The sequence below is a fragment of the Urocampus carinirostris genome, chromosome 20, assembly GCF_059441175.1.
Source record: "Urocampus carinirostris isolate Australia breed hairy pipefish chromosome 20, RoL_Ucar_1.0, whole genome shotgun sequence".
Taxonomy (NCBI): Eukaryota; Metazoa; Chordata; class Actinopteri; order Syngnathiformes; family Syngnathidae; genus Urocampus; species Urocampus carinirostris.
In genome coordinates, this window is record NC_142368.1 from 11,863,961 (window position 1) to 11,891,048 (window position 27,088).

General features: G+C 40.9%; 1 protein-coding gene across 3 annotated transcripts in view; it reads left to right on the plus strand.

Annotated features, from left to right (window-relative positions):
* The first annotated feature begins 248 nt into the window (after nt 1-248).
* The window catches only part of gtf3c2 (general transcription factor IIIC, polypeptide 2, beta), a 37,580-nt gene continuing 10,740 nt past the window's right edge, over nt 249-27,088 (plus strand). For 2 of the 3 annotated variants that reach the window (XM_088325519.1, XM_088325521.1), the window contains exons 1-13: nt 249-318; nt 2,180-2,272; nt 5,056-5,821; nt 7,267-7,385; nt 7,453-7,613; nt 9,428-9,501; nt 9,570-9,647; nt 9,737-9,835; nt 12,293-12,520; nt 13,009-13,120; nt 15,790-15,907; nt 25,561-25,592; nt 25,672-25,801. In XM_088325519.1, coding sequence (XP_088181645.1) covers nt 2,227-2,272; nt 5,056-5,821; nt 7,267-7,385; nt 7,453-7,613; nt 9,428-9,501; nt 9,570-9,647; nt 9,737-9,835; nt 12,293-12,520; nt 13,009-13,120; nt 15,790-15,907; nt 25,561-25,592; nt 25,672-25,801 — 1,963 coding nt within the window. In that variant the 5' untranslated portion in view covers nt 249-318; nt 2,180-2,226. The other variant, XM_088325520.1, reaches the window with a different exon arrangement.

Genomic DNA, 27,088 nt, shown 5'->3' on the forward strand with positions numbered 1-27,088 from the left:
TTGCCAACATCATTTTTGCCGTTCTATGTATTCCGTTACTCCCCAAGCCTGCACAAAATTTAGTAATTTTATTCATATTTACTTTCTTTTGTCTTTTATTAGCATATTTGGTATTGGAGTAATCCAAAAGTATTTGAAAGTAATCCAGTTAAAGTAACCCTACCCAACCCTGAATATTAGACACTTGTTTCCAAATTGGCGCATGCGCGTTGAAAAGCCAATGCAATCTTCCTATGCATCGACAGGGGGCGATGTGAGCTACCCCCACTTCCCTACAATACCTGTACAGTAAACATGGCGGACTAGCGGAAGCTTAGCGTGAGTATAAAACAAGAATTGATAAACCCTCAAGTGTGTGGGAAATTGGAAGATGCTGCACTTTTACATCAAGTGCAGCGATTTTTAAAATATTTTACCAAAATTACCAAATTAATCCGGAATTTCGGTTACGGATTCGAACCAGGGTGCTCGGATTTCGACGTGTACTTCTACGCGGGTAGTCCGCGCTCGCCACCAAAATACCACTGTGATCAGGTACAATTATCTATATAATCAAAAGAAGGTGAACATGGATTTATAACATATTTTAAAAGTGTACAATATTCGAAATAAGAGCAGACGACGGCTCAGGAAATTGTCAGGGTTTACAGAGTAAATTAGCATTAGCTGTACGGCGCTAACCCATCTCGCTTGACAGGACATGCTTGAAGGAAACAAAAATGTGTCACTCTTTATATTAGTTCTTGGAAAATAACGCCGAATACAAGAACATTTTGATTTTTATCATCCCCTTTCGTTAATTTTCTTATCTAACAACTGTAGGAGGTGGAAAACGTAAATTTGTCAGATAGCTGTATGGAGTTCGGGTTTCAAGTCATAATGCACGTAAGGTGAAATTAGTTTCACCTGTTTAATACAGTTTAGATTAATTTCTCATTTTATGTTTTGTATCAAGTATATGTAAAGAACTGGTGTTATTATATAGCATTTTTCAAAATCTGTTACAAACTAGTATACACAAATGTTTCTTCTTATCACCGGCCAAAACATAAGGTACAGTACACTACGATTCAAATTTAAATAGCTCAATATAAATACTGGTATTACCTATTTGACGCGACTTGAAGCCTATTTAGTTACCATCATGTTGGTCAAGTGATAAAAATATGTCGTTATTCTGAGTTTAGGGGTCTGAACCCTAGTCTTGCATTCCCGTGTTTTGTTGAAAATCTAGATGGTCACAATTTCCAGATCACTGATGCTAAATCTAATTTTCTACCCTGCTAAGATGATAACAGATTTATTTTGCCAAAGTCAAGTCATTTTTATTTGTATAGCCGTTAATCACAAAGAGTCTCAAAGGGCTGCACAGGTTATTGCACAGACTATTTTTTCAGACTATTATGACACCATCCCCTGATCTGGAAACAACATGAGGGCAAGGAAAAACTCAAAAACCTCAACATGAGGAAAATGAAGAAACCTTGAGAAGGGACCGCACATGTGGTATCCCCCTTTCAGGATTACCAGGCAAAGGATGTTGCAATTACAAATAATATAGCGATATTGTCCACAAAAAGTATAGGTTATCTATATGCTTTAGAGTAGAAGTGTGTTTTAAGCTTAGATTTAAACATTTCCACTGAGGTTGCAGATCGGGTCTCAGTGGGAAGAGCATTCCACAGCACCGGTACCAGGATGGAGAACGCTCTAGAACCTCCGGAACACTTCTTGGCTCTTGGGATAACCAGTAGACCGGCGCTTTCAGAACGAAGGCTTCGGACCGGAACATAGGGGGAAATCAGATCTGAAAGATATGAGGGAGCAAGTCCATGTATGATTTTGTATAATACTAAGAGAACCTTGAAATCACATCTTAGGCTAACAGGGAGCCAATGCAGGTTAGCCAAAATCGGCGTGATGTGATCAGACTTTTTTGTCCTAGTTAAAAGTCTCGCTGCAGCATTTTGTACCAGCTGAAGACTCTTAATTCTGGACTTCGGGAGACTGCTGTTATGATCTTCAGATCCCGTAAAACCATTAGGAAAAGCACCACAGATGAAGAATGAATGAATGAATTACCGTTGATTCTTATGATTATGCATAGAATTATGCGATATTTGAGTTTAACTGTCCTGTGTGTGATCCAGTAAGTGTTACCGATTTGATTTTACTGCAGCTGCACGCCAACTCACGAAGACACATGATTGATCGATTGAGAAAATAATGGGGAATGAAACGATGCCGGAAGATATCGAAGACCGTACTCAAGGTTTGACTTGTAATTCTTATCATGCTGTTTGTCGAGGTACTTTTGAAACAACTGTTTCTTATCAAAACATTGCAAAATCAATTCTTTCAGAACATACATATCGGTGACGTGCGGTGAGGTTTGTGTCTGGTGAAGCACAGACAGATCAACAAATAAATAAACTCACGTCTTATTTACCACTACATTGGCAGAGTAAGAAAGCTATATATAATCTATAGCATAGAAAAAATAACTTTATTGTCCTATCATAACTCTTAAATGATGTATATGAGTTTTTTTATGGATCACAGCATCAATATATAGGTAATAGAAAAATATGTGGGGAAAAAAAGCCCATGCAACAAAAATTAACAGCTCAATTTGCTGTTAGCATGCTAATTATTATATATTATATTATATACCACAGCCATATCCCCCTAGTGGGAGGTGGCTAGAGTAATTTCTGACTCTTTTTGGGAGATTGATTCAGAGGAGGGGATTCCCAGCCCCCTCGCTTAACCCAACTGAGGTGTTGGGAGTCATGAGGTGACCAAACCCCCCAATTCCAACCCCTAATGCTGAACGCCAAGCAGGGAGGCAACGGGTACCAATGTTTAAGTCTTGGGTATGACTCGGCCGAGGCTTGAACCATAACCTCCCAGTATTGAGGCGGGCGCCATACCCCCAAGGCCACCGAGCTGGTATAATACTTTGTAAAATTTGTGTAATTCTATTGTCCATCCATTTTCTGCACCATTTATCCCCAGTAGGGTTCCGGGGGTGCTGGACCCCATCCCAGTTATTTCTGGGCATTTCTCTCAAATCACACTATTTGGACAAGCAAATTAACCTGCAATGTTTATGAAATGGGAGGTAAGCCGTGCAGGTTGCGGAAGCTGGAATTGAACCCTGAACCTCCGTACCATGGGGCTGCGTGCTAACCACCCAGCCGCTCTACCACCACAAATTTTACTGTGTGTGTTTTATTTCCTTCTCTGACCTCAGTAGGTAACCAACCCCCCCAAATTCCAATCCCTAATGCCTAGCACTAATCGAGGAGGCAATGGGTAGCAATGGTGTAAATTTTAGATATAGCTCGGCCAAGGTGCGAATTTGGACCTGGTGGTTTGGGCTGAAGTGTGCACCGAATCAGAATCCTTGGTTTCACTATCACTCTCTGCCGTGAGGCATGATCATTTTCTGCCTCACTCTGCATCTACAGGCACTCAGCACAGTAATACGTTACAAACTGCTCCTATGGAATTAAAGCTTCAATATTAGTTATGCAGGCGGCTGGGTGGTCAGCACGGAGTTCTATGGTGTAGAGGTCTAGGGTTCAATCCCCCGTGTGGAGTTTGCATGTTGCTTGCATTCATTTCGTGCAAATGAGTGTGTATCTTCTTGTGCCCTGCAAAAACCTGCAATCCCTGTAACCTTTAGTGATAAGTGGCCCAGAAAATGGATGGATAGATATACGTAATCCACCATGATGGATCAAAGAAAAAAATACTGGAGAGTTGGACTTGCTGTTGCCTTGCTAATAGGAGGTTTGCCCTCATCACAAAATGTCTCACTGACCATTCAAACCTAGGCTCCCCTTAAAATTTTCAATAACATGTCCTTTAAAAAATACGAGTGACTGGCTCTAGAGAATTGGCTCTTCCAGCTCAGCTCACCAAAAAAAGTCGAATCTTTAAATTACTTTAAAAAAATAGATAAAAGGGAAAAAACAGGAAAGAAAGTAAACTAAAAAGGAAATGTTAAAAAAAAGATAAGAAAAAGAGAAATGAATAAAAAGCTAAGATAAAAAGAAACAAAAGAAAATGAGGGAAAATTAAAAAAAAAAATGTTAAAAAGAAGAGGTCCCTTAAAAATCTCTTATACATTACCAACAATAATGTAACATCGAGCACAAAATCAAATAATATATTTTGGAAAAAAATCTATTATTCTACTACTTTATTTCTTTTAATTTATTGTGAACTAGTCAACTTTTTTTACTATAAAACTTAAAAGTCAAGCAACACAAAAACAACAAAAGTCTCATCTCATTAGCTGCACCGCTTATCCTAAGTAGGGTCGCGGGGGTGCTGGAGCCCATCCCAGCAATCATCGGGCAGTGGGCAGGGGACACCCTGAACTGGTTGCCAGCCAATTGCAGGGCACATGGGGACAGACAACTCACTCGCTCAGTCACACCTAGGGACAATTTGGACCGGCCAATTCACCTGAAATGCATGTCTTTAGAATGTGGGAGGAAACCGGAGTGCCTGGAGGAAACCCACGCAAGCACAGGGAGAACATACAAACTCCGCACAGTAAGGCCGGGAGCTGGATTTGAACCCACGCAGGAGGTTCCCACAACCTCAGAACTGTGCCGCACACGCGCTAACCACTGCGCCGCCGCGCTGCCACAAAAGTCATTTAAATATATTAACTTTTCAGTGCAACAAGAAATAAACAATAAAATACAAGAATACACGTTACATTTCCTATGTAAGAAAAACTAATCGAGAAACACATCAATGAAAAACACATTATACATAAATCGAAATATTTACGAAGCTACATAAAACAAATATTACAACCTTTATAAATTCTCAACCAATTTGAAGTCAACAACAATGAATCAATTGAAAAAATGTATTATGACCAATCACTAGAGAAGAAAAAGCGTCTCGGAAGGAATCGGCTTTTGATTGGTCGGGAGCGAGCTCCCGTCGTTCACATCAAAGAGCCCCGTCTCATAGAGCCTTTTGTTTGCGGACGACACTATAGTAAAATATACATTGTCCGTCTTGCAGTTCAAGAGTCACCCCCCAAACCTGCCTATGATTTAACACCAAGCTCCAGAGGTCGACAACGGAAAAGCAACCCCAGATATTGTGACTATGAAACCAGCGATGCAAACCAAGACGCAATGGAGGAAGAAGCGCCTGAGAGGAATAACCCGACGAAGACCACGACCCCAGGGAAAACACCTGGAAAACGAGGACGTCCGAGAAAGGTCCCGTTGCCGACTACAGACGAGTGCAATTCACCTCACATACCGAACGGTGACATCTCTGCCCCTGCCCATGTCTCGGCCTCGCCCATCGTTGAGGGCTCTTTGGAGAATAGCACACCGAAGCCAAAGAGACAATATGTTAAAAAGAAGGTTGTTGATGTGGAGCCTGTCACGCCAAATGAGAAGAACCCCAGATCTTGTGACTATGAAACCAGCGAAACAAACAAAGACACAAAGGAGGAAGAAGCGCCTGAGGGGAATAACCCCACGGTGACCACAACCCCCGGCAAAACACCTAGAAAACGAGGACGTCCGAGAAAGGTCCCATTGCCGACCACGGACGAGTGCGATTCGCCTCACATACCGAACGGCGACATCTCTCTCTCGGCCTCGCCCATCGTTGAGGGCTCTTTAGAGAATGGCACACCGAAGCCAAAGAGAAAATATGTTAAAAAGAAGAAGGTTGTTGATGAGGAGCCTGTCACGCCAAATGAGAAGAATCAAGAAGAAGAACCTGAGGAGTTGCCCCAGGGAAGACGCCCAAGAAGAACCGCTGCGAAAATGTGAGTCCCTACTTAAACGCTACTTCCTACATTTGTTGAGTACCGTCATTTTTAAGACTAAGTATGAAGCTTCTTCTGTTGACCTAGTGGCTAACTACTTAACATTTGCATCATGTTTCAGGTGTCGGGAACCTATGGCTCTTTTCATGAGTACAGATAGCTTGTGAGCCATAAATGGCTCTTTTCATGGGGCGGCAGTAGCTCAGGAGGTAGAGCGATCGTTTTAGGATTAAGGGATCCCAGTTCGAATCCCGGCTTGTCCGTGTTACATGCCGAAGTGTCCTTGGGTAAGACACTGAACCCCCAATACCCCCAATAAGCAGGTTAGCAGCCTTACATGGCTGCACAGATCATGGCCGCTATTGGGAAATGTGAAGCACAATGTAAAGCGCTTTGGGAAGTCATTGACTTGAAAAGCGCTATATAAATGCAGATCATTTCATTTCATATATGGCTCGCGAGCCACATATGGCTCTTTTCATCAGTACAAATGGCCCGTGAGCCATATATGGCTCTTTTCATGAGTACATATGGCTCGCGAGCCACATATGGCTCTTTTCATGAGTACATATGGCTCGCGAACCACATATGGCTCACGAACCACATATGGCTCTTTTCATGAGTACAGATAGCTCGTGAGCCATATATGGCTCTTTTCATGAGTACATATGACTCGCGAGCCACATATGGCTCTTTGCATTAGTACTTATGGCTTGCGAGCCACATATGGCTCTTTTCATGAGTACATATGGCTCGCGAATCACATATGACTCTTTTCATTAGTACATATGCCTCGCAAGCCACATATGGCTCTTTTCATGAGTATATATGGCTCGCGAGCCACATATGGGTCTTTTATTGAGTATATATGGCTCGCGGGTCACATATGGCTCTTTTTATGAGTACATATGGCTCGGGAGCCATATATCTCTTCTTCAGAATGGATGCTAGGTAACCTCTCACACACAGGTAGCGGCGGAAAGAAGGACTACAGTAATGTCCTGTACTCTGAAAAAGGTGGAAAATCTAACTTACAGCAATGTCCGGATATTTTTCGACGTCTTGAAAAAAATGTTCGTATCTACCGTTTTGCGTAATTCGAATGGTCGTAAGAAGGGGAGCGTCTGTAAATGTAGTTTTTTATTTTTTTTTAAATTTTACTCTCTACATAACTTAAGGGGGGTTGACATGATTGGCCGCCATCTTTTGGCTACAGGTACCCCAATAAACAAACCCATGTAAAAAAAATAAGAAAAATGGTCCGGTTTGGTTTCCGTAGTCTCATGTTGGAGTCTCTGTAGTTTGTAATCCTCCTTAGGCTTTTTAGCACCTGTTTTCCGTTGCACAACACATTAAAGCGATATCTTGCGGTCAAATATTACACTGCATTTCATTTTTTTTAATCTGATATTATTATTCTCTTGGTGGGTTCCAAATCATTGTAGGGCCATTAAGTTCCTGCAATCATTGGCAGAACAAGATATCCAAAATCCCCCCGACGGTACCAAAACCTCGGATCCGTTACCAGGAACTCCACTGGACAAAAGTTCTCATGGGAAAAAAGGTACAGTTCAAAGAATATGTTGTGTTGAATATATTTTAACCAGAAAATATAATTTAATCTCCCGCAGCCGGCAGAGGCCGAAAGAGAAAACATTCTGACGATGACACTGCAGAAGACGAGGACTTTGTCGTTGACACCGCAGAGGAAGAGGAGGAGGATGAGGAGGAAGATGACGATGCAGAAGAATCTACTCACCCCGATTTTTGCAACGAAACTGTCAATGGCCGTGTAAGTGCATTGTCTTAGACATTTTTGCTGCTGTCGAGACAGGAACTGCCCTTATTTGCTCAATCAAGAATTTTTACTTAGTTATAATGAACAAGAAACTGTATAGTCACTTTAAGTAGAATGAAAAAAATCAATTTTAGATTTAAAGCTTAGTAGACACTTATAATAAGGAGAGCAGACATCTATGAAATTTAACTTGCAAGAAGAACAGGAGAGCACTGTACAAAAGAACCTTCCAATTCCAAATCAGTTCTAAAAGCCTTCCCCTGAGCCCTTTCTTTTTATTAAATCTCCTAGGTTACAAAAATCATAGCCGCCTTAAGGGTGTGGATATCAAAGAGCAGCATCATTATTGGCCGTAGTGACAATGCTGCCAACCTAAGATGTCAAACGTATTTTAGCTCGGGATGCACATGGTAAAAAAAATTATCTTGGTGGCTGGACTAGTAAATTAAAGGTACAATAAGCGTGCCTTAGCTGGAGGGCTGGGGGTCTTTTAGGAGGCTCACAATTAAATTATGATTCAGGGATGTAAGATTTGATTATAAGAATTATTTGACGGCGCAATTTTTTTCTCTCTCTAAGATTTGATCTTTTGTAGTGTTTATCAACTATGCATTTGAAAAAGAAGTGAAAGAACAATTGATTTCATTTCCAGAACAGTTTATGGAAAGCTGCTGTCCCGAATTTGGATTATTTTTATTTTTCTGTCCTCGCTGAGTCCTTTTCTACGGCAGCACAGTGGTCAGCGCGTGTGCGGCACAGTTCTGAAGTTATGAGATCGTATTTCCTTGTGTGGAGTTTGCATGTTCTCCCCATGCATGCGTGGGTTTCCTCCGGGCACTCCGGTTTGCTCCCAAATTTAAAAAACATGTGTGTTATTTTGATTGGCCGGTCCAATTTGTCCATAGGTGTGCATGAGCGAGTGAGTTGTCTGTCCCTGTGTGCCCTGCGACTGGCTGGAAACCGGTTCAGGGTGTCCCCTGCCCACTGCCCGAAGATAGGCTCCAGCACCCCCGCCACCATACTGAGGATAAGCAGTGCAGATAATGGATGGATGGAGTCTTTTTCTGGCTTATGTCAGCATTGCAGCCTCTGCCAAGCTTCTTTTGTGGCACCTGCACGTACGTGCATTTCTTAGACGCCCTCGAATACACTCTTCATTTGCATCTTTTTTGGGTATGGGTTGGCATTTCCAATGCATTTGAAACGGGTCTATTCTTACTTTTACAATTTCCATCCAACACTAACAAAAAACTGCAAGGACAAGCATAAAGTCACTCCAACCTCTGCCCGCCTTGCCGAATCATTCCTTCTACCTAATGTGTTGCGCGTCCCGAACCGCTCTGATAAAGCTAAGATAAAAAAATAAAATAATAAAAAAGATAGGCGCGGTGTAAACAAATTCTTAAGGCTCTTTGAACTCAGTTGGGCATTGAAAACACATACTTAAGAGAAAATATTCTGCTTTTGACTTTTTAAGGACACATTGAAAGATGCACCCCACCTTCAACGCGAGCAACATCATACAGACTGGAAAGTGAAAGAAATAGCAGACGAACACTAGTTTTAATGATTCATTTAATGATTTAAAAGTCTTTCTGCAATGAGTTTGGCACATGTGATCTAAACTCTGCATAATACTCAAAATAACAAACTGGCATCCTATGCAATCTCCTTTGCCGGTGTCCAATATTAAAAACAGAATAAAAATCTCAGTTATTCATTACAAAGGCAAATCCAATTTCCCAATCTCATTTTTTTGTTTTAATGTAATAGTGTTTGGAGATTTTAATTCTAAATTTGTATTACAGGCCTTTCTATCCCTCAAGAATCTTACCGTCTTGACAAGTGCTATTTTGAAAACTGTGAAAAATCACAGGAATTTGTAAGTCTTGTTTTGTTGTATCCCCTTTGAGAAGCTTGATTGCACGTAATAACGAATCGGTTTTGAAGCCGCGTGGAGCAATTCAGCAGCTGGGTTTTCCCTGAGTGGCTTCCCTCCTCCAGCAACTGGCATCGGGTGCCTTCGAGGTATGCCCCTTTGCGATCAGGCTGCCGCCAAATATTTACCTTTGTGCAAGTTTTCAAAATGTTTAGGTGTTTGAATGTCTTTACTGCAGCGAGTTGGAGTCCTACCTACCTCAGGAGTGCGTGTCAGCTACTTTTAAAGTGTCGAGGGTCAATCACCAGGATAAGGCGCAGCTGCAAACACTGAATAGGTAAAAGTGTAACTAACCTCTCAAGTGATAGAAGCTTGCTTGTTATAAAATGATTATATAATAATGACATACACCTTTTAAGCATGGAGAACAACTTCCTTACTTATTAGCAGCGTTGGGCACGTTATTTAAAAAATGTTATAGTTATAGTTACTCGCCACTTCTTCCAAAACGTAACTGAGTTAGTAACTGAATTACTCTAGAGTAAAAGTAACTAGTTAGTAAAGAAAGTAACTAGTTCTGTCAATTTTAATATAAGTTGTGTACGTCTAAGAATTTGCAAAATTTCTAAGCAGTATTTGAGGCAAATAGAAAAGAACAGACAGGTAATTGTGTTGTAGAACCTTCTAATATATATTGCAACTCAGCAGCAACAGATGTATCCTACACCTGGAAGTGCAACCAAAATAAACCCTTAACAATATGAACAAGAAAAATCAGCAGTTAATGATATAAAGTGAGTTTAAAAAAATGAAATCCAACTGTTCAAGTAGCCGAATGTATTTTGTTCACAACAAAAGTCAATTGTCAAACAATACAAATTGAGTTTCACTCTATAGAATAATTTACAATCTCTAGTCAGACAACTGCTCAAGTAGACATATGCTACTGTACTCCAAGTATATCTACACAAAAACAGTTCAACAATATAAAATGTGTATGAAGTGCATTGAAAATAAATAAATCAAACTGTCACAACCTGAAACAACTGGTAAAATAGAAATAGTTAACTGCACTTCAAATGTTTTGTTCACAACAAAAGTCAACAGTAAAACAATTTAACTTGACTATCCGATCCCTCTCTCTCTCCTACTCTCAATCCATCCCCTCCCTCCATTGGTCTTTACCTCCCCCTCTCTTTCTCACTCTCTGAAAATTGGTGTTTAAATACACAAGAACGACTGAGAAAGAATCTTATACTAGTTTCCCTAAATGAGATGTTAAATATTGTGAATGGAATAACGCTCTTAAATGTGATATTACTGTAGAATTAGTTTGATTACCCTGATACTGAAAAAATAACGTCGTTATATGTATCACCATTATTCCCAACACTGCTGATTAGTGCAAAGGGCTAATAGTTATCAATGCATTTCTGAAATAACAAGTGACAGAACACATGAAAATTACCCTACAACGTGTGCTGAAGCCAGCCTCAATGACCCACCTCATATCCACCACAGGAGATCCTGGTTCACCAACCTGTTGGTTATGGGGGAGTGGGTCACTAAAATCATGGACGTTGGCGATCCAGTCAATTTTTTCCTCCTTGACTTCACCAAAGCTTTTGATTCTGTCAACCAACAGCTGCTCCTTCTCAAGCTTCCCGCCTACACCTTACATCCCCCAGGTTGTGAGATGAATTGGTGTGTTCCTCTCTGATCAATCTTCCCGGGTCCAAGTGGGTGGCCAGCTATCTGACTTGTGAACTACTCCGAGAGGGGTACCTCAAGGCTCGGCGATCAGCCCACTGCTCTTCCTGGTGTTCGTGAATGAGCTGCCGGAGCTTTTCCTAAAGGGTTTTTTCTTTGCCGATGATGTCAAGATTTTCGGTCATAGGAGCGACGTTGAATACCTTCGTCGGTGCCTCCACCATGTCTGGAGCTGGTCAAACCTTTCGGATTTTCGTCTCAATGTTGACAAATGAAGTCATCTGGCGATCAGCTCCCCACCAACCAGTCCTCTAGACTTCAACCCTGCTAACCTACTTCTACCAGAGACGAACGAAGCAGAAGAACTTGACATCCTTGTCCAATCGTTCTTCAAGCCCACAGCGCAGTGCATCTATGCGGCAAACAAAGCTCGTGGTATCCTGTTCCGGATTTACTGGTCGTTTGACACAGTGTCAGTCGACAACTTCATACCCCTGTATGTGTCTCTGGTGAGACCCATCCTTGAATACGGGGTCCAGGCATCCTGTCCTTACCTGGTGAAGGACATTCAACACCTCAAACGGGTTCAGAAACTTGCATCTAAAATGGTTCAGGAGCTTCGTAACCAGTCTAATAAGCAGCGGCTTGATTTTCTCAACCTCTCGTCACTGGAGCGTAGAATAACTTGTAGCGAGTTAATCCTGGCCTACAATATCAATAATGGCAACGTAGATCTCCCGCACGGAGGGTTATGCGACCACTCCCAGAATATGCAGCCGCTACCGTTCCGGCTGAACCGGCAAAAGCTGGCCTGGTGTCCGCATTGCTAGGCCCTGGAACGGCTAACCTCAAGAGGTCATCAACCGGTCAACCACCAATCAATTCCATCTGAACCCACCACCGTACCCCCTCAGATACCCCTTCCTTTTCCATTTTCTTCTTATTACAAACTATTCAAGACTCAAGCCTTATTGCCAATAAGTTTGATTGATTTCTTAAAAATCACATAGACCTAGTCTGCAGGATACCCAGGTTTCTTTGGGGGCATAATTCCTATTTGAAGTCATTTTGTTTTGTCCGGCAGGTTCGAATCCTTACCCCCTCACCCAGAATGCTGGGACACGCACTTTTTTTGTGGCGGGCCGGTGTGGGCCATGGAGTGGTGCCCAATGCCCGACAATGCGGTAACCTCACAGTACCTGGCTTTGGCCTGCCACAAGGGCATGGACGACCAGCACTACCTTCACAAAACCTACTCTGGACCGGCTTTAGTGCAACTATGGGACATAAGCACATTGGAGTACAACACGAGGTTTGTGAGCTGCTTTCCTGTAGATTTTTTACCAAATTACTGTATTTTACAATCCCAACTTGAGCAGAAATTTCAAAGTGTGCCTTGCAGAATACAGTAGATAAGATTGGAAATGCTTACAGTATATACAGATGTGCAGTTTAGGGTATACTTCCATATTTGGGCAATGATCAATTGATAATTGTCGCTGGCTAAAACGCAATACATTGTATGCAATGGGATTCGAACACAAGTAGTGGTAGTGAGGGCGGTGACACTCTAGTGGTACCAAATACATATGAAAAGGTATTAAAGCTCATTTCACTATTTTTACTGCCAGAAACACTGTTTTCCATAATTAATATGTGTTGCCAGAGAAGAAATTCTTCAAGAAAAAATAGCATCTGTCGGAAGTACAGGTGGATGTAATTCGAGTAGGTCGTAAGAACAAAAAAAAAATCCTTTAATTTTCTTGACGGCAGTAAGCAAAAGTTTTTGTTCCCGTGCAGGCCAAACTCACAACCTGCCCTGGCATACGGCCTGGCCCTGGACCAAGGGTTCATCTGGCACCTGAAGTGGTGTCCATCTGGAGCTTGGGAGCAGCCCACCTCAGAGAAAGAGGTACAAGTGGTGCTTTGAAGTGTGTTTCTCGATTCAATGTATACTATTTGATCAGATTAAAATCAAATTAATTAAATTGTCACAAATTCTCACAAGTATAAGGCAACAAAATACAATACAGTGGGCCCTCTACATACAAGGTACTCTTGGTATAAGAAATTCAAAATATGAGATGTTTTTTGAGCAAAAATCCTGCACGACATACGAGATAAAATCCAAGTTGCTCGAATATAGGTTTGCTACCACTAGGGAACCAAGTGCTCGAAATTGACTGGGATACACTGTGTGGTACGGCATGGGGAAGCAGCAAGTGTGGATTCCAAAACCGCAGATTAGCAGTGTTTTGCTTCACTAATTTCTGACGATGGTTATATCCTGCACCAAGTCTTTAACTGCGACAAGACGGGCCAGGCCACAAGCCCATGAAAGATCGTCTAGCCCAGGCATCTACAACCCAAAATAACCCATGTTGGACCCACCCAAAAACAAAAACTTGTCTGGAGCTGCGAAAAATTATCAAACCGACTGAGCTGGATGCGCTTCCTGTGGAGAATGATGCACCATGTGACTATTCTGTTGTAGTATACAGCCTCAAATTTAGCTTCATTACAATATTAATGATTTACTGTGTGTTCCACTGCTTTGATAAAATCAAAGAAATGTAGTAAAGACATCCAATTTTTGATCTCATTTTTATTGCGATATTTCGGAAAAAAAACACAAAATTGAACATTCATAACGTGCCCCTTATCTGAGCAACAGATACAGTGCAATATAGTGCAGCATGTATTAATAAAAATAAAATGGAAGCCTTTAGAAAAAGTAAGGTAAATAAAAATTATTATTGCAGTTTAAGTTGATTTATGTCCAGTATTTTTTCTCTATTTACCTTTGGCTTTTTACAGCATTGGAAGACGTTAAAAGTGTTTGTGTCACCAAATTAAGAGGAAAATTAATTTCCCTCCTCCATCTTTTTTATTTCTAAACAAGGTTTCTTCATTTTCCTCATGTCGAGGCTTTTGAGTTTTTCCTTGCCCTCGTGTAGGTCTTGGATCAGGCGATGGTGTACTAATAGTCTGTAGTTTGCAATAGGCCGTGGTCTGTGTCTTGCTCAAGGACAGTTCGACATATAACACAGAGGAGCTGGGAATCGAACTTGCGACCTCTTGATCCCAAGACGAGCGCTCTACCTCCTGAGCAAATAAACATGGTTCTTGATTCGAAAAGCGCCAGTGAGCCAGTTAGTAGCGCTAAAGAGCCCCATTTCTAACCTTAGCATCATGCAGTGTTCATTTTAGCTCTGAAAAGTGATGGTTCCCGGGGACTCGCATGCTCAAAAATCTATGGGTCCCAACAGAGATCTATGGGTCCCCAAAATTTAGTGTTATCGTGGTTGAAATTGTAAATCGGCGATTAATATATAATATAAATCTATATATTCATTCAGTTTTATTCATCACAGTTTATTGATAATACAAATCAGTTATCACTTCAAGATTTTTCACTTCACAACAATATTGTACATTATACGAAATAATATTGCTCAAATAATTATATTAATCTATATTTTCATTCAGATTTAATCATCACAGTTAATTGGTAATACAAAGCAGTTATCACTTCAGATTTTTCAGTTCATATGTTCTTTGTGGTTTGCTGTCCCGCCACAGTTGTAAAGTCCTTTTCTTGCTAGGAGTATTGTTGTTTATTTTCTTTCGTCGAATCGTTCGCTTCGACACACGTGTTTTGCTAGCCTCCGCGATCTTTCGGATTTTTTCCGCCGTTTTTTCGTGCCGGAATTATTGCCGTTGTTATCACTTTCTGCATTATGTTTCGACTTATTACTGACACAGAAGAAATTACCAATTTTGCGTTGATTTTCAACTAATACTAACTTTTTTTTCGGAGGCATACTTAACCTTCACTCGACGACAAGCACCACGACAATGACGTCATCTCGAAGCAACGAGATCTCGTTTGCCGAGATCGGCGTGCTGACAAAAACTCGAATCGCGAGACCAAAACAACAATGACGGATCTGCCTGACGAAAAGTTTGCAGTGCGGTAAATCTTTGGTTGAAAAAAAAAGTAATCGGCTAATAATGACAATTTTGTGTCAAAAAAAGTTGCGTCCCGGGGACGCACGTTGATTTGAGACTATGCGAAAATGAATGCGTCTAGGACGCAGGGACACGGCCAAACGAGAACACTGATCATGTGCTAATTCCAGCGGTGACTACAAAGTAAAGCTACTGCTATTGTATCATGCAGAGAACCTACACACATTTAAAACTCCAAAGTTAGCAACCGCGAGTTCCTCCTTTGTAAGTGCTCACAATAAACTCTCATTCTATTACGTTAATATCATGCTATTTATCTTATCGCTGTATTTTAATGTTAAATTACAATTTGAATGTGTTTTTAGTGATCAGGAAGATGTGTTTTATAGCGATTTTGTATTCACTTGGATGATTTTTGGGAGGCCTGGAACTGATTAATTGATTTTATTGCGTTTTTTATGAGGAAAATTTGTCCGAGATATGAGAAATTCTCGATTCAAGCTTGATCCTGGGACGAATTAAACCGTTATGTAGAGGGGCCACTGTATTTTGTATATGAATAAATAGGGCACATGTGATGATAATTGTGCTGCATGTTACGTCCTCAAGGCTCCTCTGCTGCCACGACTCGGACTATTGGCTGTCGTCACCTCCATGAGCGCAGTCAGCATCTACAGCTTGCCCCATCCCGATGCCCTCCGTGCCAGCCAAAAGCAGTGCAACACTGGTAAGATTTCATTTTCGTTTTTTTCCTCTCAGAGTTGTTTGCGTCACGTCTTTTCGAATCATGTCACCAGTCAAAATAGCGACTACCATATAGTTAGATGTCAATTACGAATACAGTGTTTAATAATGTGCTGAAAGAAAAGGCAAACGAGGGCTGCTTCGCGAAAAAATGCGAGGCCTATATTTAAAAGAGACAGTGCTGTTGTCAATGGTGGATGCCACATCGACTGACTTGTGCCGTTCGCAAACGGCTCTATGAGCCGGCTACCTATCAATCAACAGCTGGTTCCCGCCGCCTTTATTCTCAATATGCATTTTTGGACATTCTGTGTTGTTGACTTTAAATTTGTTGCGCATAAAAAAAATATTTTGTATTGTTTTCTTAGCTCTATAAATATTTTTATTTAATTTCCTGTGTTATTAGTTGTTAAAGTGTTATATTTATATAAAGTTTATTCTTTTTTTCTCTTATCTCTCTTTTTTCCTTTTGCTATTGTATTTTTTCTTTTGTTTCCTTTTTCCTTTTTTTCCCCATTTGATTTATGAAACTGATTGCTATTTTATTGTACTATATTGGTTACTGTTTCTATTTGTTGCACTGAAAGTGAAGGATAAATCTGTTGCTGGTGAGGTGCAATCACATTTAACTAGATGGCACTGTATTGTCTAATGTGAACGAAAACCAGTGCCAAATGAGCACAGTGTTAGCAGCAAGATGCCAGAAAAACATGGCGGCGACTACTAGGTATGGATTCCTATATGTAAAATAAATGCAAATTTGTTGGCCTATGAATAGGAGCCACAAATATTACTCGAAATCCCTTTTAGGTGAACCACATACACATTTTTTGTACTCTATGGTAACAAAGTTCAACCAGGTTGAAATAGCAACTGGGAGAAGAGGTTAGAATAATTAAATAGTTTAAAAAAAGAGATTTTGACTCATATTGTTATATGAACCCATTGCAGTCTTTAAAAGCTCTGTATTTGTTTTATTTTTAATACTATCGAGCATTTAAAGACTAGAAAGAGCTGGCTTAACAAAAAGCTGACTGTCTATATTTTGTTTTTGTTTTTCATTTATTTGTTGTATTATTTTAGGTTGTTGTTTTAGTTTGTATTTGTTTTATTTATTTTCCATATAAATTGTATTTATCATACAAAAAGTGTAAACAAAAGCACTTCCCTTTTTGTGAGGAGACGATGCTTTCAGCCGCTGCAGAACTAAATGGAAGTTTGTGGTTCTATAACTTACTTTTAAAACCGAGTAATCTTGAACAACTTTTAAAGTATGATCATCATCGAAGTAACTTTTACTTTTTTATGGCTACTGTGGTGACACCGTCCACTACACATGCAAATTGTGTTTCAGGAGACAGAATTCGTGTCGAAGGGACGCGTTTACATTGATGCAGTACCTCTTTTGTCCACCAAGTGATAGTGTTGCCCATTCTTTTACTCCACAAAACCCATTGACTTTTTGGGGAATATATGGAGGGGCAAAAAAACTCAGGAAATAGATCATTATTCCTTTTGCAACCGATTATTCAAACAAGGGTCGCAGGGATGCCCATCACGGCTTACTTCAGGTCCTTTCAGGCCCTGGACCGGTTGCCAGCCAATTGTGCGGCACGTGGAGACAGATCAGTGTTTTCTCACATACTCATTTTTAGGAACCAAAAAAACCTAACACACATGTTTTTGATATTTGGGAAGAAACTGGAACGCCCAAAAAAACACCATTTATGCATGGAGAGAACATGAGAACTCCCCAGAGGGAGGCTGGCAGCTGGAAATCCGGTGTTTGACCTGTGAGGCAGATGTACTACCCATCCACCATAGCACCTCAAAAATAGATAGAATAGAATATACCTTTATTGTCATTGTGACAACATGCGATATCTTGTGACAACGAAATGGGACTTGGCACTCCAGGTCCACATTTTACAGTGAGGATAAGGAAAACAAAGAGATAAAGGAACAAAGAAGATGTTTGTACAGTCCTTGTTGCATAGGCTTTGTTTTCCTCCGGAAGGGGGTGTATGAGGGCATGTGGGACAGACAGAGATGGCCCGATCCAACTAGATGTTTGATCTTACTGTACACACGGTCCAGTGTTTTTTCCCTTATTGCTCAGATATATAATTGAATAATAAATAAATAAGTGGGGCAGCGCAGTGGTTAGCGCATGTGCGGCACAGTTCATGTCATGGGAACCTCCTGCGTGGGTTCAAATCCAGCTCCAGACTTCCTGTGAGGAGTTTGTATGTTCTCCCCGTGCTTGCGTGGGTTTCCTCCGGGCACTCCAGTTTCCTCCCACATTCCAAAAACATGCATGTCAGGTGAATTGGCCGGTCCAAATTGTCCCTAGGTGTGAATGAGCGAGTGAGTTGTCTGTCCCCGTGTGCCCTGCGAAAGGCTGGCAACCAGTTCAGGGTGTCTCCTGCCCACTGCCCGGAGATGGCTGGGATGGGCTCCAGCCCCCCCCGCGACCATAATGAGGATAAGCGGTACGGCTAATGAGATAAGATAAATAAGTGGATATAAAAGTAATTCCTAAATGAAATACAAACCGATATTTAAATATACAAGGAAATACAATCCATCCATTATCTGCACCGCTTATCCTGGGTAGGGTCGCGGGGGTTCCGGAGCCCAACCCAGTTTTTTTCAGGCAGTGCGCAGGGGACACCCTAAACTGGTTGCCAGCCAGTCGCAGGGCACACAGAGACATACAATTCACTCGCTCATTCACACCTAGGGACAATTTGGACCGGCCAATTAACCTGACATGCTTGTTTTTGGAATGTGGGAGGAAAACGGAGTGCCCGGAGAGAACATGCAAACTCTGCAAAGGAAGGCTGGTAGCTGGATTTGATCCCATGACCTCAGAACTGTGCCACACATGTGCTAACCACTCATCCACCGTGCTGGCCATCATGACAGTGAAGGAAATTCAAAAACAAAAAAATGTATACAAACATCGGTATATAAATTCATTAATGTGTAAATAAAGTCATATTTGCTTGGAACTGCCCTAACAATGGGGACAAATCTTTCCATAATTAAAAAAAAAATAAAAACTTAAAAAACTCAATTGCAGTTTTGCAAGGCATATATGAATGTTACATGGTCAAAATCAATGTTAAAGGGACGTTGTGTATTATGTAGGGCCTCATAGTCGTTAAAAAGAACTCTATTCCTTAAAAAAATGACCTTAATACTAAGCAAAAATATTTGAACTATCATATAAACATAAGCATCTTTTTAATTTGTATTCGGTGATGAAATTTGCATTCATTTGATATAACATGATCCATAGACGGAGCTCACGTGATTATCCTCCATTTTGCTGCTACGGGCACCCCCCAAAAACCTTTATAAAGGCTGGCTGAAAAGTCAAATCCAAAAGGGGTGCAGTTCAGTCACTTTTGAGTTTCTTTCATTTGTATACTTCCTTTTGCTTTGTAGCACTTGTTTTTTTTGTTTCACTATACATTAACCGCAGAGATTACACAGTGTCCCTTTAAGGAAAAAAAATCCATCATCAATCACAAGCAGGCGTCGCCCTCAAGTCAAACCAGTCGCAATAATCCACATTACCTATTCAATAGCTGACTGGCTTAAGGGGCCAAGACACCGACACTATTTAATGTCTTATATCTTCAACAGCACATTTCTGTGTGTGTTTGTAAGAATATACTATGACAAAATGGATGATGCCGCCTGTGGTGGCATCCATACTCATCAGTGTGCCAAATCCTTATGATATACCCCCAGAATGTGTACACATTAGATAAATGACGATAGTCTGTGTGCGTATGTTCGTGTGTCCGAGATCATCTAAGAAAAATGCCAGAGCTTGCAAGCATTCAGCTTGTTGTTTGTGCATACAGTGAATTGATTTTAGCTCTGAAAAGGGATGGGTCCCGGGGACTCGCATGCTCAAAAATCTATGGGTCCCAAAAGAGATCTAGGGGTCCCCAAAATTTTGTGTTATCGAGGTTGAAATTGTAAATCGGCGACAAAAATATAATATTAATCTATATATTCATTCAGTTTTAATCATCACAATTTATTGGTAATACAAATCAGTTATCACTTCAAGATTTTTCAGTTCACAACAATATTGTGCATTATACAAAATAATATTACTGAAATAATTATATTAATCTATATTTTCATTCAGTTTTAATTATCACAGTTAATTGGTAATACAAAGCAGTCATCACTTCAGATTTTTCAGTTCACAAAAACATTATCCAAAATAACATGTAGCCTCCATTATCGTCCTCCTCATAGTGTAACCAGGAATATAATTTTGTCAATTTTTGGTAGAAAAGTCCTTTTCTTGCTAGGAGTATTCTTTTGTTTATTTTCTTTCGTCGAATCGTTTGCTTCAACACGCGTGTTTTCCTTGCCACCGTGATCTTCCGAGGTTGGGGTTAGGCGTTCATGGGCAGAATTTCTCCGCCGTTTTTTCGTGCCGTAATTATTGCCGTTGTTATCACTTTCTGCATTATGTTTCGACTTATCACTGACACTGGAGAAATTACCAATTCTGTTTTGATTTTCACCTTAATACTAACTGTTTTTTCGGAGGCATACTTAACCTTCACCTTCCCTCGACGACACCCACCACAACAATGACTTCATCTCGAAGCAACGAGATCTCGTTTGCCGAGATCGGCGTGCGGACGAAAACTCGAACCGCGAGACCAAAACAACAATGGCGGATCTGCCTGACGAAAAGTTTGCAGTGCGGTAAATCTTTGTTAAAAAAAAGTAATCGGGTAATAATGACAACTTTGTGGCAAAAAAGTTGCGTCTCAGGGATGCACGATGATTTGACACTGTGCGTCACCAGCAAAAATGATGCGTCTAGGACGCAGGGACGCGGGCAAACGAGAACACTGAGTGTAAAACCCAAATCTGACATTTCTCACCTCCCTCTCCTCCCCCCGCCTATTGAGCCAAGGCCTCTACTTCCCCTTATATTCCGCGGAAACGGGTCATTGAGCGACTCCATCAGCTAGCAGCAACCAAGCATAGCTTACGCACATTAAGCCAGACTCCATAAACGCACAAACTCCCGGAATATCGCACTCTGCGGAGTTCTTTTGTTATTAGACGTACGCTTTGGTGAGCAGATGTCGCCCGAGGACGTTTTAAGAAAATTTTAAATCATAAAATCCTGGGCAAGATGCCACACAGGTTATGAAAAAACAGCGGTCACTAAGTTTTTTTAAAGCACAGAACAATTTCTTTGTTGCTGATCAATGCCCAGGGCTACCGGTTTTATATACCGTATTCAGGGTTGGGTAGGGTAACTTTAACTTGATTACTTTCAATTACTTTTGGATTACTCCAATACCAACATGCTAATAAAAGACAAAAGAAACTAAATATGAATCAAATGACAATTTTGTGCAGGCTTGGGAGTAACGGAACACATGGAATGGCAAAAATGATGTCGGCAAGCTGTTTGGATTTATTTTCATTTAGTTTCTGTCGCATTTTATGTAAGTTTTGCCGGAGATCAAAGAGATCAAAGCCAGGAGAGAAAGCTTACCACGTGTTGTGAGTCATCATTTTATTCATATTTGGTTTCTTTTGTCTTTTATGAGCATATTTGGTATTGGAGTCATCCAAAAGTCATTGAAAGTAATCCAGTTAAAGTAACCCTACCCAACCCTGACCGTATTTTCCGGACTATAAGGCGCACCCTAAAAATCCCCGAGTTGGCTGGAAATTTTGAATTGCACCTTATAACCCGGTTATAACCCCCTTATATAGTGCAGAATACGGTGAATGAAATTGGAAGTGCAGGCATACAATAGTCATCTGTTTGTGCACTACACAGGGGTTTACGGTAGGCGTGTCAAACTCATTTGAGCTTGGGGGGACACATGGTAGGGAAAACAAACTCTTATGGGGGCCTGAGTAGTGTATTGAAGAGAAAGAGAAGGGAGAAAAAGAGAGAAAGAAAGAAAGCAAGATAAAGAAAGAGAAGAAAGATAGAAAGAAAAAGAGAAAGGGAGGAAGATAAAAAAGGCAGAGAAAATGAAAGAGAGACAAATAGACAGAGAGAGGGGGGAATCAAGAGAAAGAGAGAAAAAAGACAGACAAATAGAGAGAAAGAGAGAGAGAAATAGAAGGATGTAAAGAGAGACAGAAAAAAGTGTCAGAGAATGAGAATGGGAGAAGAGAAAATGAAAGAGACAGAAACACAAAGAGAAATGAAAGAAAGAAAGAAAAGAAACGAAAGAGACGGAGAGAAATAAAGATAAAATAAAGGAAAGAGAGAACGGTAAACAGAGCAAGAAAGAAATAGAAAGATGAGTGGGAGAGAGGGAGAAAAGCTTGGGAAAAAAAAACAAGATATAGAGTAAGAGAATGGGAGAAGGGAAAAACAGAAAGAGAAACAAGGGAAATGGAGAGAAAGAGAGAGAGAAGGAGAGACAAAGAAAGAAATATAGAAAAAAGAAAGAGAAGAAGAAGAAAGAGAATAAATGTCATACAGAGAAGGAATAAAGACAGAAAGAATGAGAGACAGCGAAAAAAGAAAAAAGAGGGAGGTCGGGAGAAAGCAAGTGAGAGAAAGGGAGGGAGAAAAAGGGAGAACAAAGAGCAGCAGAGAAAAAAAGAGACAGATACAGAGAGAGACAGAAAGAGAGAGGGATAGAAAAAGAGAAACAAATAGAGAAAGAAATACACATCACTTTTTTCCATCTTACTTTCTATATATATTTTCTCTCTCTCTTGTTTTCTTTTTTCTTGTTCTCTCTTGTTCTCTGTCTTGCTCTTGTTCTCTTTCTCTCTACTTCTCTCTCTTTCTCTATTTATCTCTTACTCTTGTTCCCTCTCTCACTCTCTCTTGTTTTCTCTCTTGCTCTCCTTTCTCCGTTTTATCTACAACTATGGCCCTCGTGAGATTTTTATTTTCTTGGCATGTATCCCCCAGCTAAAATGACTTTGACACTATGGTTATACACGAATTACATGATAGCCCGTATTGTTGTTTTAGTTTAGAACACCTCGTATTCCAATCCGCCTTATGTATGACAAATAAACAACAAAATACATTTTTGGGGGTGCCCCTTGTAGTGCGGAAAATACGGTAGTACTCTGAACCACCTGTTTCAATGATTTTGTTCCTGTGTTATAAGGTTACTTTGTTGTTGTTGTTATTATGAGGAGCAGGAAAAAACGGTGTCGTTTGAGAGGGAGTAGTAAAAGACAGGGGGTGCAAGATGGCCTCAGAGTAATTGACTTTTCCATTTTTTTTTTCTGCCCCCATCAGACGGCGATCTATAATTGAAATGACAAAGAAGATGCATTGCAGGGCTAGTTGTTAGCTTCCCTGAATTTCCACTGCTCTTCTCCCTGTCCTATCAGTCTTGCTCACACATCAGTCCAAAAAATGGTTGTTAATTCCCGATTTGCAGCCGTACGCTCAAATTTAAGAACGAAACTTAATTATTGTATTTGTACAATTTGCACGGTCTAAGCCTGCCGCACACCCGGCGCTAACTGCGTGTGGAATTTGGCATCATGCCTTTTGGCTGCAGAACGCCAACACACTTGAAGCCGTTTCCAGCTCTACTGCAAGTTGTTTACGTCGCATGTTTTCGGCTCATGTACCGTATTTTCAGCACTATAAGGCGCACCGGGTTATAGGGCGCACCCCCAAAAAAATAGTTTTTGGTCCTATATTTTCCATACATAAGGCGCACCGGATTATAAGGCGCTACAATGGTAACGTCGACAAAATAGTCAGATAGTTCAGTCAAACTTATTACCCCCTTAACATTCCGAAAGCTTGCAAAGAAGCAAATACGTGTCTCAGACATGTACGGAAACAGTGTCTGTACCATGTCACCAAATATCATTCAAGAAATGCCAAACATTTCTTAGTTTCCATTTTATTTTTTGCTGGCAGCTGTGTGGACAGCAAAGTAAGAATTTTATTGTGCAGGGAAACGGGGCATGGTCAGCTTTTGAAAAAAATAAAGGCTTTTAGGTGCGCCTTATAGTGCGGAAAATACGGTACTTGTGAATAAGGGCTGCGATGCGTAAAATCTGAGTCCTATATTTCAAGAGCACCGGTCCAAGGCAACCTTACTGAGGAGAATAGTGCCAGATTGCTAGGACTGTGTGATAAGGTTTTAGCGATTCTGATTCCTTATCGATCACTGCTTATCGATCCAATTCCTTATCGATTCTCTTATCGATCCTCACTGCGGAAAAATAAGTACAAAAGGTTTTATTAATATAAAAATAATTTATAGATGGGCTGGACTGGACGAGGGGCCTCTGTTGTACCTGCAGCAGCACGCTGGCTACCTGCAGCCCGATTCTGACTGCCAATCGGGTCATCTAAATTACATGTATGAAAAAAAATGTATTCAGAAGTGAGACTGGATACACACAGTGGCGCTAAATTAACCTTCTGTCACGACTAAGAACTTAGCTAACGTAGCTAGCTAACCGTTAGCAGGCTAGCTAGGTTGTTTAGTGCTGTGGCTACACTGTCCTGTCTTTGAAGCGCCTCAAACACACTGCATTCTTTTGAGTTTAATGCCATGTTGTCCAGCCTGGTGTTTGAGCATGTTTGTAGTGTTAACCCCTTTTGCTGAGATGGCTTTTTTTGCAAGTATGGCATATTTCTGCATGGGCTTTAGGAGTGAAATACAACAACACCTTTGACCGTTTACTGCAAGTCGGCGACATCTCCCCGGCTGATATGATTCTGTCGAGCAGCCACAACAAATACGTGGATCGACGTCACCTGAGCCTGCATTGGGGTGCGTTCGTTTGCTATGTTCGCACTCCAGCAGGATCGATAGTGGAACCACATCTTCACATATGCTGCTCAGCTGCTCCTCTTGCACTCTTTGCACTACTGTATAGTACTCATAGCTATAATTATTTAGTATATTATTTATTATTATTTCAATACTCCAACTCAATACTACATATTTATATCTGAACATTCAAGGAAACTGTGAGGGTCAAATCTATCGACATTTCCTTCTGTATACATGTGTACAAGAATGACAATAAAGTATATCTCAATCTGAATCTGAAATGGAGTTTTACTACCGATTCCAAAGAAATCGTTTAACTGCGGAACCAGTTCCAATTTAAAGCTGTTTTTCGATACGCAGCCCTACAGATTGCAACACAGACATGGGCTATGTGCTGTTGTCATTGGTGGTTACCGCAGTACAGAACAAATCGCATTCGCTTGTCATTGTTTTTTGAGGATTAAAGGAAACTCCAGCGACCTGACATTGACAAAAAGAGAACAGAAGTGTTTTTAGTAGATTACTTCCACTGCGGTACAATTTGGCTGTATAAATTAAGGACTTGATTTGTTGAAATATCGTGAGTATGTAGTCATTATTCAAGTACCGTCCACCTCCTGTTATGGATTATACAAATACATAGTTCTTCCTGCTTGGGCCTCCACTTTCACACCATTTCACTGTGAACTACTCATTCATTTTATTGATCTACTGTTGCTGGGCAAATTGTATTTCCCGCCACAGAAAAAAAAGAATAAATCAAACTAGCTGCTTGTAGTCTGGAGTTTATGGCACATTCTTCAATTTCTCAACATGTGACGAAATATTATTTTCTGCCTGTCAGATGACCGTGGCAAACCATTCTGCATTTACAAGGTAAGTGTGCCCTCCTGTTTTGATGACACCTCCACCCTAGTTCTGTTGAGGTCCTCGCTAATGCCTTCTTACCTCGCAGCCCGATCCAGTGGTCACCCTGAAGCTGGGCTCCTTAAAGGCTCCTCGCCTGCAGCAGAGCGGCCAGGTCCTGGCCATTGACTGGCTGCCCATCAAACCACATGACATCATCGCCCTTGGCTTCTATGACGGTAGCACGTCCTTCTTCCCTTCTTTTGTTTAACACAGGGGTCGGGAAGCTTTTTGACCCATTATCTCATCTCATCAGCTGCACCGCTTATTCTCAGTAGGGTCGCGGGGGTGCTGGAGCCCATCCCAGCAATCATCGGGCAGTGGGCAGGGGACACCCTGAACTGGTTGCCAGCCAATCGCAGGGCACACAGGGACAGACAACTCGCTCGCTCATTCACACCTAGGGACAATTTGGACCGGCCAATCCACCTGAAATACATGTCTTTGGAATGTGGGAGGAAAACCCACGCAAGCATGGGGAGAATATACAAATTCCGCACAGGAAGTCCGGTAGCTGGATTTAAACCCACACAGGAGGTTCCCAAGACTTTAGAACTGTCCCGCACACGCAATGCGCCGCCGTGACCCAAAGATCCATAAAATCCAAATAATTGTAATTTTTTTTTAGTTTCGGGGCGAGCCATATCATATATTTTCAGAAAAAAATCAACAAAACTGCCAAAGCTGTTTTCCAGACAATCTCTAATTCTTCAACACATTTCATTTCACTGTAAGAAGTTGGTTGATTTGATAAAATCTATGAAATTATAATAACGATGTCACAGTCTTGTACCACGGACAGACTGAAGAGATCTTTTTTTCCTCATACCATGAGGCTCTTTAACTCCACCCGGCGGAGTAAAGGCCCATATTAAACCACACCCCCCACATTGCATATTACCGTATTTTATTGCAGTGTGTATTCTGTGTAGCACTATCTAGATACTCTATATAACACGCTACATTGGGTATCAACACGTCACATTGGGTATTTGTGTATTGTGTTCTTTTTGCTTTATTATTGTTTTGTTCTGCAGCGCAGGGATGCTGCTGGAAGTGTGAATTTCCCTGCGGGGATGAATAAAGTATCTATCTATCTAATGTCAAAGCCTGTGCCCCATATCAATGTAAATAATCCACTTAAAATTTGACTCCCTCTTGCAGTTACTTACGAGTGTTAAGGCTCATTTTTGTCCTAAATATTAGTCCAAAACAAGGTGCAAGCAAAGTGATTCTTTAGAAATGTCACAAAATACTGCAAATGACGATACCAAAGTATCTACCTTCAGTGCAGACAGCGCTGGGAGAGGAGGAGTGTGTGCCTAGTTCCGGCCATCCTACCGCTTACCCAATCAAACTGCCTCAGGTGCTTTGCTAGAGCTTCTGGATGTTTTTTTTTTGTCTTATCATCATGTAGTGTCTTAACAATTAACTCAGATTGTTTAATGAGATTCTATATAAAGAAT